General features: G+C 26.5%; 1 protein-coding gene across 1 annotated transcript; it reads right to left on the bottom strand.

The window, feature by feature from the left end:
- Positions 1–18,224, bottom strand: LOC142331464 (uncharacterized). The gene is made up of 7 exons (XM_075377395.1): positions 18,102–18,224; positions 16,018–16,087; positions 13,696–13,748; positions 10,087–10,122; positions 4,181–4,298; positions 2,021–2,119; positions 1–142 (listed from the first exon to the last, which is right to left on the bottom strand). Exons 1-6 carry the CDS (start codon positions 18,159–18,161, stop codon positions 2,028–2,030), a joined length of 429 nt encoding a protein of 142 aa, XP_075233510.1. The 5' UTR covers positions 18,162–18,224; the 3' UTR covers positions 1–142; positions 2,021–2,027.
- Between the last annotated feature and the right edge of the window lie 1,111 nt (positions 18,225–19,335).

The following is a 19,335-nucleotide window of genomic DNA, read 5'->3' as shown; positions in this document are numbered from 1 at the left end:
TATACAAGAAAAAATGTTTTATTTGAGTAAAATACAATTTATAGAAACATAAAATAACTATTTTGAATAAGTAGATCCTTCAGAAAATTATTTCAACTCCATTATCATTTGTTGTTACAAGTAAATGCCAGGATTATTGTATCTGAAACAGACATGACAATTATTATTATTCTGTAATAGCTTATTATTTTGAAATTTAATAGCAATTATTTTATTTAATTTTTTTGAATATGAATTATTAGAGCAGTATGGATTAAACATTGAATAAGCAATAAAATAACTAAAAAGGAGATTTGAGAGCAGGCAAAAGTTTAGAGATAAAAATTTTAAATATTAGAATTTGTTGTATGTTGCTATTTTAGCTGAAGCTGGAATGAGATGGTAAAACTAACTATAGTGTAGATTCATTCTTGAGAAAAAAAATTCAGTTTGAGAATAAACTGTAATAAAATAAAGGTGATGAATAAAGATGTGATGGAAAGGAAGATAATGAATGGTTAAATATATAGGAGATACAATACACTGGAAGTTATAAAATCTTATTTTTGGCAGTTTAATTACATAGGGACAGAAAGTAAAGAAGATATTAAAAGGAATCTGGCATAAGCAGACAAACCTTCTCAGTGGAAAAAAATATTCTGATATTAAACATAATTAACATTACAAAATTGGAAAGAAATCCTTTAATTTGTATGGGATGTAATACTTTACAGCGATGAAATACTGAAAACACAGAAAGGCCAGAAAACAAAATACATTCATTATCTGACATCTTCACTTTACTAAGCTACCTACATTAATTTCTTTTCTGTTTTTACATCTTTCACAACTATAATATGCTTCAATCCTCACAATTTATTTAAAATTTTGAGACGTATATTTGATATCAGCAGAGTTCTGTATGAAGTTCATTTTGCCTATGCCTTCTTGCTACATAATATGTAGCAATGAATGAAAATGATCATGTTATGTTCATTTTCATTCATCCTTAGTAATTGTTATTAATACCATATTAAATATACCATTTAATTTACAGAATATCAAAAATGCCAAAATTATGGATGTAAATAAATTTCAAACAACACATTATGGATAAACATGGAAAGCAATGAAAATCTTTTATATTATTCACAATTGTTCATTCGTAGAGTCCCTATGAAAAAACCAATAATATTGACAACAATGATGAATCTAATGAAGACCCGATTTGTGAACTTGTACCAAATGATTATGATGTAGACACAGTTTAGTTTAGGAGTCTTTCAACTTAATAATGTAAAATAAAATTGTAATTTTGTAAAATAAAATATCATTTATTATTACTATTATTTTTTATTGACTTTTTATGTCCCTAAAAATTTTAATTATAGTGATAAATTACCAATCAGGCAGTAAATTACAGTGTATAATTTTTTAATTTGTATTGCCTTAAAGAAAAAATAATATTACCAAGTAATAATCAAACCCAGCTATCTCCTGGTTTTTTTATCAAACATGACTATCTCCAACTTTATCTTTTAAATATCTCAATACTTAGGAATAGTAAGTCCTTGTAAGCTCATCTACAGATTCTAGTAATACTAAACATGAGTTTAAAATAATAGTTTTTTGGCTCTCCTGAAAAATTTTGAAAACTGGAGTTGGCCAAGTTTGAAACTAGTAGCCTCAGTTATTATGATATGACATTTACAGTAATTATTATTTTCTTTTAATGAAAGAAATATTCTTTTTGAGGTAAAATTAATGTGAATTATCAGTTAAAACACTTTAAATTGTGTGTTCCTTCACGTTTTATAGCTTTTTCCTGGAGCAATCTAATCCGTGATAAATAACCGATTTAATTGAATTACTTAGTTCTAATATACTTGGAAGTAAACATGCAGTATACTACTGCATGTAGCTGTTTGTATTATGCCATATCAAATAACCTGAGTATTTATTAACAGTAGCAATTTTTTTAAATGATAATGTTTTATGTTTATTTTAAAACTAATTTATTAATAATATAGGTTTCTTTTACCTAATATTCAGTGATTTAACAAAAGATCTGGTGCATTTTTCTGTACACATTTAACTAAATTAAATGCCACTTCACATCGGTCACCATTGCTTTCCTCACCTATAAAGAAGAAAATTATTTAATTTTTTTGTATTGTAATGACAATATATATATAAATTGTACTTACAATCATTAATTTCATTTTTAAGCGATGTTATTAAAAACAAGGATATATAAATTAAATTATTTTATCCTCTTTAATTTCTCTAATCTTCCTTAATAAATTATAACACATATTACTGGATAATAGCAAATATGGTCACAGACATAGGGAATCAATTTATGTTTGTGAAACGTTTGTTTCTAAAATGGTTAATTCCTCTTAGCATAAACAAATTTAATGATTACTATTATTTTACTAATTAATTCTTTAATAGAAAAAATAATGAATTTATATATATTTACTTTATATATATATATATATATAGAATACTAACTGGCCCGTCTTGCCAGAACCTGGACCCCCAAGGATCAGGCAAATCCTGGAGCCAACTCAGGGGCTCCAAGGGGCCCCTGGCCACATGGCCACAGAGCTTGCCATTCCCAATTTTCCAGGGGAGCCGGCACCCTGGATACATGTAGAGCTTGCTTTGGTCACCATTCCTATTTACCCAAAGGGCTCTGCCTCCTGGACTCCTACACACTCCTGTTATGCTATGGTTGTGTGAATAATACTGATAAATAATAGTTATAGTATTCAGGCTATAGAAACCTGAAAAAGAAACTGAAACTAAATTAAAAAAGATAGAATAACATAATTACTTAATAGTAACTATTACTAAATAGTAACTATGTTAACTAAACTATACACCTTTGACGATGAAAAATTCACAACTTAATTTTTTGCCATAGCGGCAGAAATATAATAATGAAGTAAAAGGATTAACATATTTTATCCTTAATGAATATCTCTAATTTACAAGTTCACCCTCCTTGGAGGCGAAGAAATAATGAATATTTTTAATATCTTAACCTTCAAGGGAGCTAGGAAGGTTAATATCTTAACCTTCTGGTCGATGGCTTAAATAAAACCCTCCCTGAAATAATGTGAATGTATCCTGCAAATTTGAGAGTAATCGGTTGGTTGGTTCTCGTGTGATGCGATAAAAACAAATAACAAATTTTATATATATTGTTAAAGTCATACTTTACAGAATTGTTTTGATAACTATAAGTTCAACTTATAGTTATTAAAACCTAATAATTTTTTTAGACTTACTCTTGACGAAATAATCTGAAATTTAATAAGGATAAAGATAAAAGTCTGCATGTTAGTATGTGTTAATGAATTATTTTACAGAATTGTTTTGTTGAATTTATAGAACTTGGAATTTGTATATACAACAAAAAGGATGTAAAATGTTTTTTTTTGCATTTTCCTGAAAATTTTATTCTATACATTTCTTGATGTTGAAACAAGTTTTTCTGCATAAAATAATATAATATTACAGGCTTTAAGTCTGGTATTTATATATAATCTGTACATCTGCTAATTATAAAATTATGGTGCAAAAAAGAGTGTACAAGCTATTCATTTTATAAAAAGGTATATTATTTTTAAAGGTAAAAGCGAATAATTAGTAAAATTTATCTCTTGTATGTCGTATCACATAACCACAATGGTAGTAGGTGACCTGACTTGAATCATTTTACCCTCAAAATGACATACCCAGTAAGTTACCCAGATATAAACGTAAGTTCTATTCAAGGTATAGTAGAAAAAATGAGGTTTGATATGGTTTCCCATTGCCTTCTTAACTGAGAAATTAAGAAGACAAAAAATATACAATTGCATAATAGCATGCCATGCTCACCAAAATGCAGGTGGTTTTCAGCACTACAGTTGACATTATTTTTTTTACCACAGGAACTGACTATAAAGTAAGCATCATTACTTTCAGAAAAAAAAACTCTGACGTGCCCTTTTCTTGTAAGGTGCTTCACATACATCACAGTACAAGAAAGGCTGGTATGGATACTGTAAAGCAATAGATTAATGAAACTCTTTTTGATGCAAAATAATGTCTTATGTACACTGCTTCAACTTAGCAAGTAAAAATCATTTCTTATTATAACTAAATGGTAATAATATTAATAGTTAGCAAACAATTAATTACATACCCTCTTTTATACATTTATCAGTAACATCTGTAGCTTTTTCCTGTTTTTCATTATCGTCTTGATATAAATTTTGTGTATAATTCATTAAATCTTCCTTACTTATCTTATTATTCTTCAACTAAAAAAAAATCATTTATTATGTAGTTAAAAGGAAACATTTCTTAATAATTTAAAATAATATCAAGGTCTCTTTCTTATAAGGATTATGATTTATTTATAAATTACAGGATACATTAGTTTAGTGCATATTAGTGCCTAGGTATTGACTTATGAACCACCTAAGTAGAAAATTATAGATTCTTGTAAATTTTGTATGAGTAAAATTTTTTTGGAACTTGTACCCCAGTTTTTTGTCAGCACTTCTGAATTTTTAATAATTGAATTTGATAGAATTGTGCTAGTTTTGTGACATATAATATTACTGTTCTTGATATTATCAAACATTTTATAATTTAAATTGTGTTACTTATTAAATTTGGGATTTTTCCCCCAACAGAGTGCAGTAATTGTACCAAGTATTTTTAATTTCAGAAATCTTTGGAAACTGGTTCATTGAGCATAGCTATTGGATTTTCACCTTATTTTGAATCTGTTTCTTGGATACTACTCCCTCAGATACTCCAAGTGTTAAGAAACCGTCATTTACAACAATTTTTTTTTTTAAATCCAGTTTACTATGTTACTCATGACTCAGAAATTGTATTTTCTATTAATTTTAGTCTACTTTAATCTAGTAAAAATAAACTCTTTTATTAAGAGCAGTGAAAACTAACATCGATGTTAATTTTTACTTACTCTTTCAATATTTGATGATTCCAGAGTACAATCAAAAGTGCCAGTGGTTCTAAGGGATAGAAAAGGTGAAAATTTGATTTATTTTATTAGTTTTTGCCCGTGAAAATACAAAATTTTATAAGGACTAACTGCATCAGACTTTACAATAAAATATTTTTAACGACTTACTTCAAAATGTTTTCAATCATCTTTATGGCCATCTTCAGTGAGGTGCTGCTGCCAGTTTTTTTTTTAATCATATTGATATATATTTAGAAATGTGAAATTTCTCTTTCTTTTTATTATATAGAATTTTATACAGTTTTTCTCACTGCATTCTATTTTAATAAGCATGTTGGATTTGAATCATTCATCATTATAGATATACAGATATATACACATTTTTTTTTTTTGAAATTATCTTTTAAGATAAAAATTTTATCTAACAATATCAAGATAAATTGTTTTAAAAAACATACAGAAATTCTTTCAATTTGGTATTTGATTGAACAATGAAAATTGAGTCAGATTTTGAAACATTTTAAAATGACCATGTTTTTTTTTCTCCTTTTGAAAATTTTAATTTTAAATCAATTTTTTACAATTCACCTGAAAGCAGTCTAATATGAAAGCTGCTGGTAATAAAAAATTAATTGCTTTTTAGTTAAGAATTTTGGTTCCTATTCATTACTGTACGATAAAAAATTAGACATGTTATGACAAAAAATTCTAAAAAAGTCATCGTTTTTTCTGCTTTAGTTTCATTGATACTTGAACCCAAGAAAAATTAAAAAAATAAAATTTAACAAAAACAGATTAATTATTTTTCTTTTCAATTTTAACTTCAAAAAGAAATAGTTTATAGATAAATGATGGTAAATCCTTATCCATTCAAAATATAAGAAAATTTATCATAAAATGTTAAGTTTTAATTTTTTCTAGAAAAAAAAATACTAAACGAAAATAGTATTTTAATAAGGTTTTATAAAATGGTAATAATTTAAAAAATTTTTCAATTTTATTGCACATTAACTTAAAAAAAAAAAAATCAAATTATGGAATATTTTATGAAATTTGAAACGTTAACTTAGTATGTTTACTTTTTTAATATACCATTCTTTTTATAAATATTTGCAGAAAAAACACATTTTCTGTCTTGTTTTTCCATAAAACTACGTTTGTTATTGATCACATTATGGATTTATCGATATGTACAACAATTAGTAAAAATGAATATCCTTGACAATTTACTACTTCTCTGTTTTATTCCTGTTATTTTGCATTCTTTCTGGACTATGTAGATTTCATACTATTCCCTTGTATTGAGTTAAGAAATTTTTCTTTTGTTTTGTTACTTCCATTTTATATTTTTTATCTATTTACTACTGGTAAATTAAAAAGGATATGTAGGAACTTGTGCTCCATTGAAATTTGTTTTAGTTTTACCAAAATGTTATTAAATTATCATCATCTTTACATTTATTAATTTTTTGAGATTATCAATTCATTTTCTTGAATAACAGAACATAAATGATTTTAAGGGAAATTTTATTATATAAATCTGTAAAGAAATTAATAAATTGCATTCTAGAAGCAGAACATATTAATTAAAAATTCGATCACTTGCTGCTCTTTCTTGTTTGTTTCTGCTGTGTACACTTTCTCAGAGGTTTTCCTATTTGTTTCTGTTGAGTACTTTCTCAGAGAATTCTGTTTCTTCAGGTTATTTTTTATAAAACAATCAGTTAAAAATAGTCAGTTTTAAAAATAATTGTTTTAAACTCTTTTACAAATGATTTATTCTGTTGCTATTACAGAATGATGATAATAATAAAACTGCTCTTAGTTATTATTATTTAAATATATTTTAAAATATATGTTATACATTTTTGAATATTTTTAATTAAATTTATTATTTCTTTAAGCCAATAATCGTATTCAAATTTTATTTGTTCATTAATTATATTCTCATCTCTTTTATTTTTTTTTAAATGTGAGAAATTTAGATTTGGTACTATTGACTTGATCGATGTTTACCTAGTAGGATCAGCATAATCAGATTATTACATTGTGTATTTGTAAGTTTGTAAATGTTCCTGAAAGGATTTCATAAAATTTCTTTTTCTTTTTTATTGTGTAGAATTTTATACAGTTTTGCTCACTGCATTCTATTTTACAAACACCAACTTTATTATAAATATTATAATTATATTTAACGTTATTAAGAAATTAATTTTAAAAGCAATATTGTACACCTTAGTAATATATTTATTTTTGTGTTTAAATTGGCATTAGTTAATATATTTTATAATAATGTCAACTGAAAAAACTACTGAAGATAATCTATAAAAATTTGTATACACATTCTTACGATGTAAATACACACTAAAAAAGGATTTTTTTGAATTTCTGAGTTTAAAGGGTAAAAATGGGGTAACATTACATTTTACTATTTTTTTTTTATTTTTCTAATTTTTTTTTTATCTTTGGTGTGTAACTTTCATTTGAATATCTATCTTAAAACCAATTTTTAGATTTTTGAAATTCAAAAATCGTCAATAACCGGTAACTTAGCAGCTATCGATTGAGATTGTCGACCAGCTCATCGAAATGTCTGCCGATAAAATGTTATTACTACAATTCACATCTGAAGATTTAAATGCTTTTTGACTTGCTTGTCGAAGTGAACACGGAAATTTTTATCACAGAAGCACTGAAATAATTATTCCCTTTCGCCACGTCTTTTCTCTCTGTGCAAAGAATTTTCCAGATGTGAATTGTAGTAAAACATTTTATTGGCAGATATTCCGTAGAGCTGGTTGTCAATGCCAACCGGTAACTTAGCAGTTGTAACAATGTTTCACTAAGAGGATTCGGTACCCATCACTTCTAGAAATAATTTTTATCATCCGGGAAATATTCCACCAGTTGAATTTTTAGCTCACGCAAACACATCTTCATGCTATCCAAACTGTGGTGAATAGTAGTGTTTTTTTATCCCGATTTTTCTCAAGAAGTAAGTGAAAACATATCAAAATTTTTTGCTTTGAAGGCGAATAACCTGATGTCAAGCTTCTTAATGAAAGCGTGAACTTTGTCTATCATTAATAAGATGTTTTTATCACATTCCTCTAGATTCACATTCCAAGTCGTTTCAATGCGAAAATGCTTCAGCTAAATGGGCCAACAGCAAGTTATACTCATTATTACTTAAACACATTGAGAATGGCGTTTGTTATCCTGGAAAAATTTATTAATTCATCTCACAATTGCAAACCCGGGTTAATATTTCCTCCACGATAACCATCTTTATGGAAAAGAAGAGATTTTTTCTTTTCGAACAGCCTATTTTGTAATGGTCGACTTTTAATAAAATTAACAATTTTTACAGCTTTATAAAGAATTTGTTTGAGATTTTCTGGCATATTTTTGTGTTTTGTGACAAAAGCATGTCCGTGAGGAAGCAGTGCGTCCATTCCGCCGTAGGAATTAGACGATCTTTTAATTTTTTCAGATATCCACTCTTCTTTTCTGTTATCGCCTTTTCACCATCACTGTATACTGCGATACATTTTGTCCAATCTATATTACAATTTTTAGTAGCCTCATAACAAACATCAAAAAGACATTGTCCTGTTGCATGACCGACCCGGTATTGATTTGCAAAACAACATACTCTTTTGAATGATCTATCGCATCCGTATCCCACAAAACATAAGAACCGAAGAGAAATGTTTGCCACATCTGTTGATTTTCAAATTGAATATTATAAAATTCACTTGAACTCACTTGCTGAGTTATCTGATTACGAACATGGCAGCAGCCATGTCATCGATTCACCTTGATACTGTGTCATAGGAAAGCGGAATTCTTTTTAATTTTTTTTGTTTTTTCCACATATTAAATCACTAAACATATCAACTGTAGTAGGCAGTTTAAGGTTTTCCATGATTGTATGGGGTTTGGACATGCTGGCTACTCATAATGCTAAAGATAAGATGCTTAAAGTTTACTTTTATCAGTATCAAACACCAGTATTGTGGATACCGGTGTTCTTTGGTGGTTGAGTTTCAATTAACCACACATCTCAGGAATGGTCGAACTGAGAATGTACAAGACTAACACTTCATTTACACTCATACATATCATCCTCATTCATCCTCTGAAGAATTATCTAACCGGTAGTTACCGGAGGCTAAACAGGAAAAAGAAGTATCAAGCCATAGGCTTGATTTACAAATAGAAGCTTGTTGATTTCTCAATGTACGTAATTTTCTTTCGGAAATTCCAAGGGATTGCTTTTATGATCTGGATGTTTCTAAGTTTCCAAGTGTCATATTAATTCTGATGGCTTCATGCTTTCATCGGAAAGGACTTGAAAGCAAATAATGCACTGTGGTTTTCCATCCAGTGTGGTAAAACCATATTTTAAATAACTGTCATTGTACAATCTTGTCTTTTTACCAATCGATTCTCGGATGTAAATGGCTAAATTCGTTTTTTGAGAAATTTATCCGTTTTGCATAAGAATCTAACTGAAAAAAAAGTTACACCATTTCACTAAAAAAAAATGAACCTCTGTTATTATGTTCAATGAAACTACACTTTTAAAATAAAAATATAAACACAAGATGCACACTTTGTGTCTGAAACTAAACTAATGTTCTGCAATCCCTTATGCTTCTTTTATACTGCTGAGAGCACAACGTGTTCAAATGTATCATATACATGTTCGAACATGACACTCTCATAGCGAATATTATCCAAGCAGACCAAATTACAAGGAGCATGTACACATCAAATTGGAACCTGTAGATTACTCATGATTGTACAATTCATACTTGCGTGTTCATACCAGTTACTATCAACTAAACAGTTTTAACTAGGTTTCAGTGGTTGTTGGTTGGAGGGTCGTGAAATACTCAATTTATATATTTTTTACTTTATGAGGGTCATGGAGCGAAAAAGGTTGAGAATCACTCCTTTAATATATGCTTTTTCTAATTACTATACATAAAAGTAACCATAACATGCATTACTAGTAATCATAACTATCCATTAATGTATACTGTACAAAGTGAATTATTAAACATTAAAGTTATCATAACATAAAAATCTTTTTAGAAACTTACTACTCCAATTTCCTCCATCAAGCATGCAAATATGCACTGAAAAATATAAAATAGTACTGTTAACAGTTAAATAAATAAAACTGTCTACAAATAATCTACTTTTTGCTTATAATATAAGTATAAATGACAGAATTTTTTAATAATACAAAAATTTGATTTAGAGGTTTTAGAACGGTTACACATTTTTGCAACTGTTTCTGAATTTGAATTTTTTTTTAAACATCCTAGTCTATGTCTGATGTCAATGATATATAATTAATAAATTTTCTCTCAATTTATTAAGTAAAACGTTTATTCTTTTATGGTATTTAATGGAAAATCCTAAAACATTTTATGCAATTTTGTAGTTAGAAATCGTGATAATTTTCTAGTTTCAGTGGTTGAGAAATTTATCCTCAGGAATTAAAAATCAACTTATCTTATTTCACTCTGTTGAGAGAAAAACCAAATTTTTTTCAAGTTTGTTTCTGAGTTACTTTCAGAGCAGAATTCTAGCTTCTACTATATACTGAATCATAAAATTAAATTAAAATTTATTTTTTTTAAATAAAAAATTCCATATAAAGAAATATATCAATTACTAAAATTAAATTAAAAATAAAAATAAATAAATATAGTTTAAATAAAATAAAAATGCATGTGGTCTAGCTAGCCAATATTACATAATTGTCCAGAGTTGAAATATTAAAATTGACAATATCTGAAGAAGTGCTGCTACCTACAGCAAATATTATATAATTGTATCATTCTCATACCTGTTTGAAGGTTGATCAAATTAAACTTACTTTTATATATATATATAATCTTTCTAAAATGTTTAAACTCCCTATTATTTGTATTAATATTGAATTTTTAATTTCCAGTATTTCTAAATTTTTTTGAATATCAGATATTGAATGTGTATTATTAATAATATAATAAGAAACATTAGAGAAACCCTGTTTTCCATTTTATAATATCTCAAATGTTCATAGAATCTGTTTTTAAAAGATTATTGGTTTTTCCTCTACAAATGTTCATTGCATTTTATATGGATATTACAGAAATTAATTACACAAAGTATAATAAAAATAAATTAATTAAAGAAATAGATATTATAAAACAAATTGTTAAATATAATGGTTATAATGAATCGTTATTATGTAATATATACAAAAAAAACAAATGTCAAAAATTACAAAAATACATATTTAATACCAATAATTAACACTCAAAAAAATTGTATATTTAAAATATGTATATACTGATAATATTGTTGAAAATATAACAAAGGTTTATGATAAAAATATGTTTAAGCCTGCATACCAAATAAAAAACCATTTAATAAAACATTTAAAAAATAATAAACATACTGATTCATACAGTGTGGAATTTATAGAATAAAATGCAATGAAAGTGACCATACTTATATAGGAAAAATCACTAGATCTTTTAAAACAAGATTCTATGAACATTTTAGGTATTATAAAAATGGAAAACTGGGTTTCTCAAATGTTTCTGATCATCTTATTAATAATACATATTCAATATCTGATATTCAAACAAATTTAGAAATACTGGAAATGAAAAAAGACAATATTAATACAAATAATAGGGGTTTAAACATTTTAGAAAGATTCTATATATATATAAATATAAAAGTAAATTTAATTTGATCAACCTTCAAACAAAGTATGAGGATGAAAACAATTATAAAAGCTGCTGTAGATAGCAGCACTACTTCAGACATTGTTAATTTATATTTCAACTCTGTACAATTATGTAACATTGGCTATCTAGAACACATGCATTTTTATTTAATTTAAACTATATTTATTTATTTTTAATTTAATTTTAGTAATTGATGTAATATTACTTTATATGGAATTTTTAATTAAAAAAAAAATAGTTTTAAAAATAATATAAAAATAATTTTAAATTTTAATATGTAATTTGATATGACTAATTTGTAAAAGTAATATAATGCAACTAATGATGCGAGAAATTTGCAAAAGCGCTTTTGCATACATAATGGAATAAGGTAAGTGTCATCCTACTTTATTTATTATTCTATACTTAGGTTGATCAAATAAATATAATTTGTATATTCAGAGAAATATGATTTTAAAAGAATTGACTTAAGAAAAATAATATATATATATATAGTATTATATTAATCCGATCAACCCAAGTACAGAATTAATCAAATAAATTAAAATAAGATGACACCTCTACCTTATTCTACAATCCAAGCAAAAGCACTTTCACAAGTACAAGTAATTTTTCAAATCTTTTGTTGAAAATTACACATTAAAATTAAAATTGAGATTAAAATTTAAAAAAAAATAATAAAATGATTCCTGAAAGGATAGATTTTAGAAATATATATATATATTTAGTGTTGGCATTATAAGTATTGAATTTAAAGCTTCTATAATAAGTTCAAAAGATACTCACATATCATGGAATGCTAAGTTATTCCTGTATGACAAGTTTTTCAGTAGTTTTAAGGGGTAATTCTAAAACTTTGATCAAATATTATACAAGTATTGTTGGATAAATATTCCTTACTTATTTAAGTGTTGTATCCTGACTGGAGCACTTAATTTATATTGGGGCATACCTCACTGTGACTGAAAAATTGGTTTGTTTTTTCATCCATTGTGGTGATAAGGAAAGACAATAAAAACTGTAATCTATTACTTAAGGAAACATTTTTACCATGTTTTTTTTTGCATCTGGTGCTTCTAATTTCATTTCCCCTTTTAACTTAAGACATAGGGATTGCTGACCAAAATGATGTTTGCCTACTTTTCCTTAAGGCCAACTTCAGATGAAACTCTGCTAAAATTTCAACTTTGTAGATCTTTTAAAAATGGTAGAATATGTCAGTGACTTCCCTATTTTTAAATGTAGGTAAAGGTTGTGTAGAAAAATGCTCGCAAGTTCAGTTGTAAAAAATACTATTGCTTTGGAAGTAAAACTAATATGATATGAATAACTGCTTTATTTAAATTCTACAAGTACTTGAACCTACCTTTTCAAAAAAAAAATATATATAGCTATAACTGCACTATTATGTAATTTGTGAATTACAGGGAAAATGTATATATTTCTGTTAAATTATGTATACATCTTCACAAGTACAAAGATTCCTTGTTTTTCTTGAGAGAAATTCTGTTAAGTTTACCTGTCTTAGTTTTCTTGAGGACAAGTATTAAGTGACTTAGAAAACTAGTCAATCAATATGAAGAAATTAAATTGTTTTTAAGTTGGTTTTCTGCTTTATGAATTTGTGTTCTTTAAAGGATACTATGGGACTTCTTAGTCAACAGTTTTTTTTTTTTTATTTTAATTTTTCTATCAGTAGAAGTATTTTTTTTCATGTGTTTTGTAATATTAATCAATTTTTCTTTTATGCTTATTTTAATTTTTTAATTTATCTTTGCTAATTTCTCGGTATCTAATACTGATGACCATTTTATATCTGTATGAATATTTTGCTTTAAACTTTTATTAATTTATAAAATGTTGTTGAGCAGTTTTTGTTTAACAATGTAACTAACTTATGTTTTAAAAAATTAAAAGCACTCATTTAACAAGTTAAAAAGTACATTATAAAATATTTACCTTTCCTTCTGCTATATCTGACAGCTTCATTTCCTCGACAGCTTTCACAATTCCTAAAAGCAGTAAAGCAGCATCACTTTTTAATTTTATTCTAAAAATGTATTATTAAATGTTAATTAATATTCTATTATCTTTAAAGTTAATCTAACATGTGTACTTGATTTAAAAAAATTACAACTTTAAAAAACAAATACTTTTTTAGTAAGAGTTAATTCTAGTGAATAACAATAAAAACAGAAATTTTTCAGGCACATGATATTTCAGTTACTAAATTAATGAAATATACTTATTTAGAAGCTTCATGTTCTACATTAAATTTATATATGATGGACCTATTTGTATCCGAGAAGAATGTAATTGGCTAAAGGTTGTTTCTTTGTTACAAAAGGAAAATGTAAAAAACTTAAGTCAGAAGTCTAAAAGTTAAATAAGTATATATATAATAAACTGTAATGTGTTAAATACTATAATATACTGTTTTCAGTAAAAGATTAAAACTATCTCTGATACTTTATTGTTTTGTTTTTTTTAATGACCTGTCCCAAAATCTTGAGCTTTTCTTTTTAACTGTTTTTGCAGACGACTCAACTGTATCTAAATTTGGAAATAATTACTTAAAATAAATTGGAAATTGTATAATAGCAGCCAAAAATTATTTACTGGATGGATTGTAACAGTCTAACTTTAAAAATAAATGAAATTATTTCATTGAGCTTCTAATGTAGACATAATATTGCTGACTGCATGAATAGAATTCCCATTAATGGTAACGATAGTATTTCTGTTGACATCAGAGATAAGTTCTTGTGAGATGATAAAATATTTATTATTTTATTTAAATATAATATTTTTTAGTTTATTTAAATCAATAATTCTAACCAAAGCGCATGCAGGTGTGGAGGTACTAGCGGCGATGGTTGGCACTAACTAAACTAATGTAATTTCACAACTTATGTTGAACAAATTTCGCTTGCACGATCGGCAGACTGTTGTAGTCATGAGGACTACTACAACAGGTACTGATTCGAACGGTCAATCAAGTTTGAGACCCAGCCAGACCAAGTTGCACATTAAGTATTATTCATTTACTTAATTCTACCGTTTACCTGTGACATCACCACATAGCAGATGACTACAACAGCATTTTTTGGAATAGGGGTGCGATTTTGCAAAAATATTTTTTGCAAATTTGTTATTTGTTAATTGTTAATAAATGTGCCCAAGAAAACTATGACCTTAATTAGGAGAAATCTTGAGATGTTGAAGATGACCTTGCTCTACAGCCTCACCCCCTTGACCTTTTAAGTAAAAAATTTAATGGCATCAATGCCTTATATATAGAAGTAATCTGAACAAGTTTGATCGAAATCAGTCCAGTAGTTCTGGAGATATAAGATGATTTTGAGGCCAGCACTGAACACACACACACACACACACTTACATATGAACATTAACATCTGGAAAATTTCCATCTGGTTTTTTTGGGTTCCTTAGGTGTAAAAACTTCAAGATCCAGTGAAAACTGCATATGCCCAAATTACAGCAATTACAATACTTTCCCTTCTTGAGCTATAGCTCTGCTATAACACTATCTTGATGGGAAAGTAAAAATAATTACAAAATAGACCTTAATCCAAAAGGCATTAATGAAGATTATTTGAGCACTTTTTTGAATACATTTTGATTGGAAATGCAGAAAATTCAGGGTTTTTTTAATTTTTTAATATTTAAAAATCCATTGACAGCAGTATTATTTCTAATTATATTTTAAATAAATTAATGGGAACATTATTTAAATGGTTCATTAATTTAGTAAAAGTAGCAATGTAAGCATAATAAGGCCTTTTCCCATAAACGGAAAAAAACAGTTCTCTTGTCTGATTTGATAGAGAATAATGATTAAAATCCATTCTAATTTCTTACATTATCATTTAGAGAACTTATCTCAGTGAAAGTTTTCCTACAATTCTTCATTAATGACCTCTCAAATAATTAGGTTAGAACATTTTTTTTCACCATCTTTTTCTGCTACAAATAGAGTTGAAAAAGGCTTCTATTATGACAATTTACATAATTATTATGTTTTAGATTGAAAGTATACAGCAGATTCTATTTTTTTATTTTTTACTCATGTTACCCACTTGTTACTCTTAGTCATAAAAATATCATCCTAGGCAACAACCTAAATTTTAATGCAATTTTTAACTTAATATACAGGCCTGTTATATTACTGTGATACTAGCTATGGTGTTTAATATTTTTTGTTATTACTATTGATATGAAAGCATTAATATTTCAGTGATTTTTTTTTATATTTTGTACCTTCATCAAGATTTTCTTTCTTCTGACAGTTATCCAGATGTTTCAAAAATTCTTCTTTGCTGGGTTTAGCCTATTAAAGTAAAAATAAAGAAATAAAAATATAGTAATAGGTCAAATGTCTCCATTAATAATTAATTTAAATAAATATAAAACAAGGAGTAAATAATTCAAGGCATATTCAGAAAATAAGTACCAGGGTTTAAAAATGAAGAACGATTTATTTGAATCATAACAGCCTTACCTTAAACTAAACTATTTTTCTATAAAACTTTTATTATTGTAAATGGGTTTAACAGAGTACCAGTTTTTGTATTCTTTTGTTCAGAACAAAGGTACTTATGAAAAAAACAAGTACTTCTCTCTTGATATGTTACCATTATTGAAATTCTGCCGTGAAAGAAAATTCCCTTTAATTACAGAAACAGATGAAACTCACTAAGTCTGTGCTTTATGGGGTATAACCCATTTATTGCCAGCCAAATAATAAATATTGTTTAAAATTTGAGGTAAATATGTGTTATGCAGGGAATCATGCTTATTTTCATGCTTTCTTTATGAACTGCTGGCTCACTTTCTCATAATTTTATCAGTAAAAGCATTGTTAGAATGTATTTCACACATATGACAATGAATTCCATCCGCTTTCATGATTTTTGTATTCAAAAAACAGCCAGCTGATTTGTGAAATGTAGCTTGAGAGCTGCAAGTTGAAGTGAGCATCAGCTTCAACATTTTATATGCACTAAATGATAGGTAAACTTATTTTGTGGTTAAATCGGTAGTCTCCTGACATTATATTTTCTTTTTGTAAATACGTGTTGTATATTTCAACAACTTCACGAGACTCCCAATAACCAAAAAAATACTAAAAATGTAGACACACAAACCAATTGGATTGTGTAAATTGGATTATGATTGAGACCAAGTTTTCTTTGACAGTAATTAATGATAGTCAAAAAGGACCACACAGATATAAATTTTAAAATCGCTGAATATTACGATCTAAACCCTTGTAACTATTAATTTAAATTCAATTACACATGTAATTCAATATAACATGTATGTACATCACTTCTACAATGTTCTTTCTTCATTGTAGTTAAGGTCATTTCATGACCTTCGTCACATTTTCTTTCTTTGTAGTAAGGATAAACTTACAAAAACTTTAGAACGTAAATCAAGTTTGAAAATTGTTGGTGCTAAATCAATTGCATTGCTGTATTCTTAATATAACAATAAAATTAGAACTGGTGCCATGTGTAAGTTTTTTATCTTACTTAATAGAGTTGGGCTTCTATATTTATTTTCTAGTAGAATAAGTAATTGCTATTTTAAAGAGTAAACAGATAACATTCATTACTTGGAATAGCTTATCTGATATCGGTCCTGTAAGTAATTGTATATTACAGTTTCATACATCTAAGTAATTCAAAACTTTTTCAATAACAACACTAATAAAGAAAAATAAATGAAACAAATTACATTCAAGCAATGTTTTCATAACGTAGGGTTATTAAAAGAATGTATCTATGTGCTACAATGTCAGAAAGTTTTGAGCACAGCTCTCTACACTTCATGTGTAATTAGTTATGATGCACCCAAGAAGTTAAAAAAATATTACAAGTTTTTTGATTTTCTTATAAAAGAATTAAGAAGAATATTAAAGAAACTTACTTATCATTAACAATAAGCAAAGTTCTTTTATTTAAGTTTAAAATATTGTAATACATAACAACAAATATAAATATGGAAAAAATATTAAACCAAACAATTTGTAAAAAAGTTACATTGATCCCTGAAACTGTACAATAGGTGATGGATTACTCGCCCTGCTTAGGAAATCTGTCACTGATGGTGTGTGAAAGTTATCAACTTAACCTTACTCAATGTTTTTTTTTTAAAATCTTTTTATTGCCTTTGTTCTTTAATAATTCATAAACCATTCAGCTAAATCATCATTGAGCGCATCACTACTGAACATAAATGTAAAAATTAAAAGAAAACATAGCGTATCAAATGCAGTTATGGATGACTTTAAGAAATATAAACAAGAAATAATTATCAGTGAGATTTATAATACTTACAGATACATAATTCATTTGTATAGCCAAAAATGTTGAAAAAATTAAAACTATGCTCTTCATTTTAATCAAGTTGTTAAAAACAGAATAAATGCAGCGTTATAAGTATAAAATAGATGTTTCAACAGTAAATGAATTTGAAGTCTAGGAAACTGGGCTTTTATGTAAAAAAAAACAAGGCCAGGAAATTAACTAAATCAACTTTAATTGAAAAAATAAAGGTAAAAGAATAATGCGAATAAAACTACATTGTATTCATATTCAATGAACAGAATAATGTAAATAATTATATCATACAATAAATTATTATCAGTTCTAAAAAATAACATTTTTTTTTTTTTTTAAATAAAACAATAAAATCAAGCCAGTTCAAAATAATTTCTGATAATTTGTTTACTTCATCATAACTAATAAAAAAAAGAAAATTCTCAAGGGAAGTCGTTTTAAATGAATTAGTGTTTTATTTATGAATATGCAATTAACTTGTGAGTGACATTTAATTGTTTTGTTGTAGTAATTAACTGAATTTGTTGCATAAACATAAACATTTTACCTTCTAAATTTTATTTTAAGTATGATTGTAAAATTTTAAAATTGTAATGTAATTAATTATCACTTGATATAATATTATACGTTTGTAATTACAGTTATATTACAATATTTATGTAATGTAACTGTAATTTGTGTTACAAATAATAATAATTGATATTCCAGTGTTTTTACCCAACCAAATGTAATTGGTCACATTAACATACCAAGCCACTAAAATTCAGATTGCCTTTACCGATCCTACCTTCACTCTATTTACTAAGAGAATATCTGTATAATAAACAACAATGCTTTCAGAAAAAGTAAAGTTGAATTGGATCTCTTGCATCTCAAGTGCTTTATGTATGTTACAGACATAAATAAGATTAGGAAAAGCAGTAAAAAGCAACTAATTAATGTACCCTTTTTGTTGTGATTGTATCATCATTGATACTATTAGATAAGTTTTCATGAATGTATAGTTAAAATTATACAGCTTACCAATTTTCATAGTTTTGCAGTGTAAAATTAAATGTAAATTTTGATATTATCTTTCTATTATTTCAGTTTTTTAATAACTCTACTTTTTTTCTTTCAGTTCACTATTTCCATGTTGTGCAGTTTTTTAAGTTTTTTTTCTTTTTTTTTTTTTAAGAAAAGCCTGAACTTTATAAATAAAATCACATCTCTATTTTTCTGATTGGTGTAA

This window comes from Lycorma delicatula, chromosome 10 (genome assembly GCF_047948215.1).
Source record: "Lycorma delicatula isolate Av1 chromosome 10, ASM4794821v1, whole genome shotgun sequence".
NCBI lineage: Eukaryota > Metazoa > Arthropoda > Insecta > Hemiptera > Fulgoridae > Lycorma > Lycorma delicatula.
The sequence above is the reverse complement of the archived record's forward strand: the minus strand, read 5'-3'. Positions and strand labels throughout refer to the sequence as shown.

Coding starts and splice junctions, on each gene's coding strand:
- LOC142331464 (XM_075377395.1), bottom strand. CDS start 18,161: ATGAAGAGCATAGTTTTAATTTTTTCAACATTTTTGGCTATACAAATG. Junction 13,749..16,017: donor GAAAGAAAATCTTGATGAAG/GTACAAAATATA, acceptor TACTGCTTTTAG/GAATTGTGAAAGCTGTCGAG. Junction 4,299..10,086: donor TGATGGAGGAAATTGGAGTA/GTAAGTTTCTAA, acceptor ATTTTTTTTTAG/TTGAAGAATAATAAGATAAG.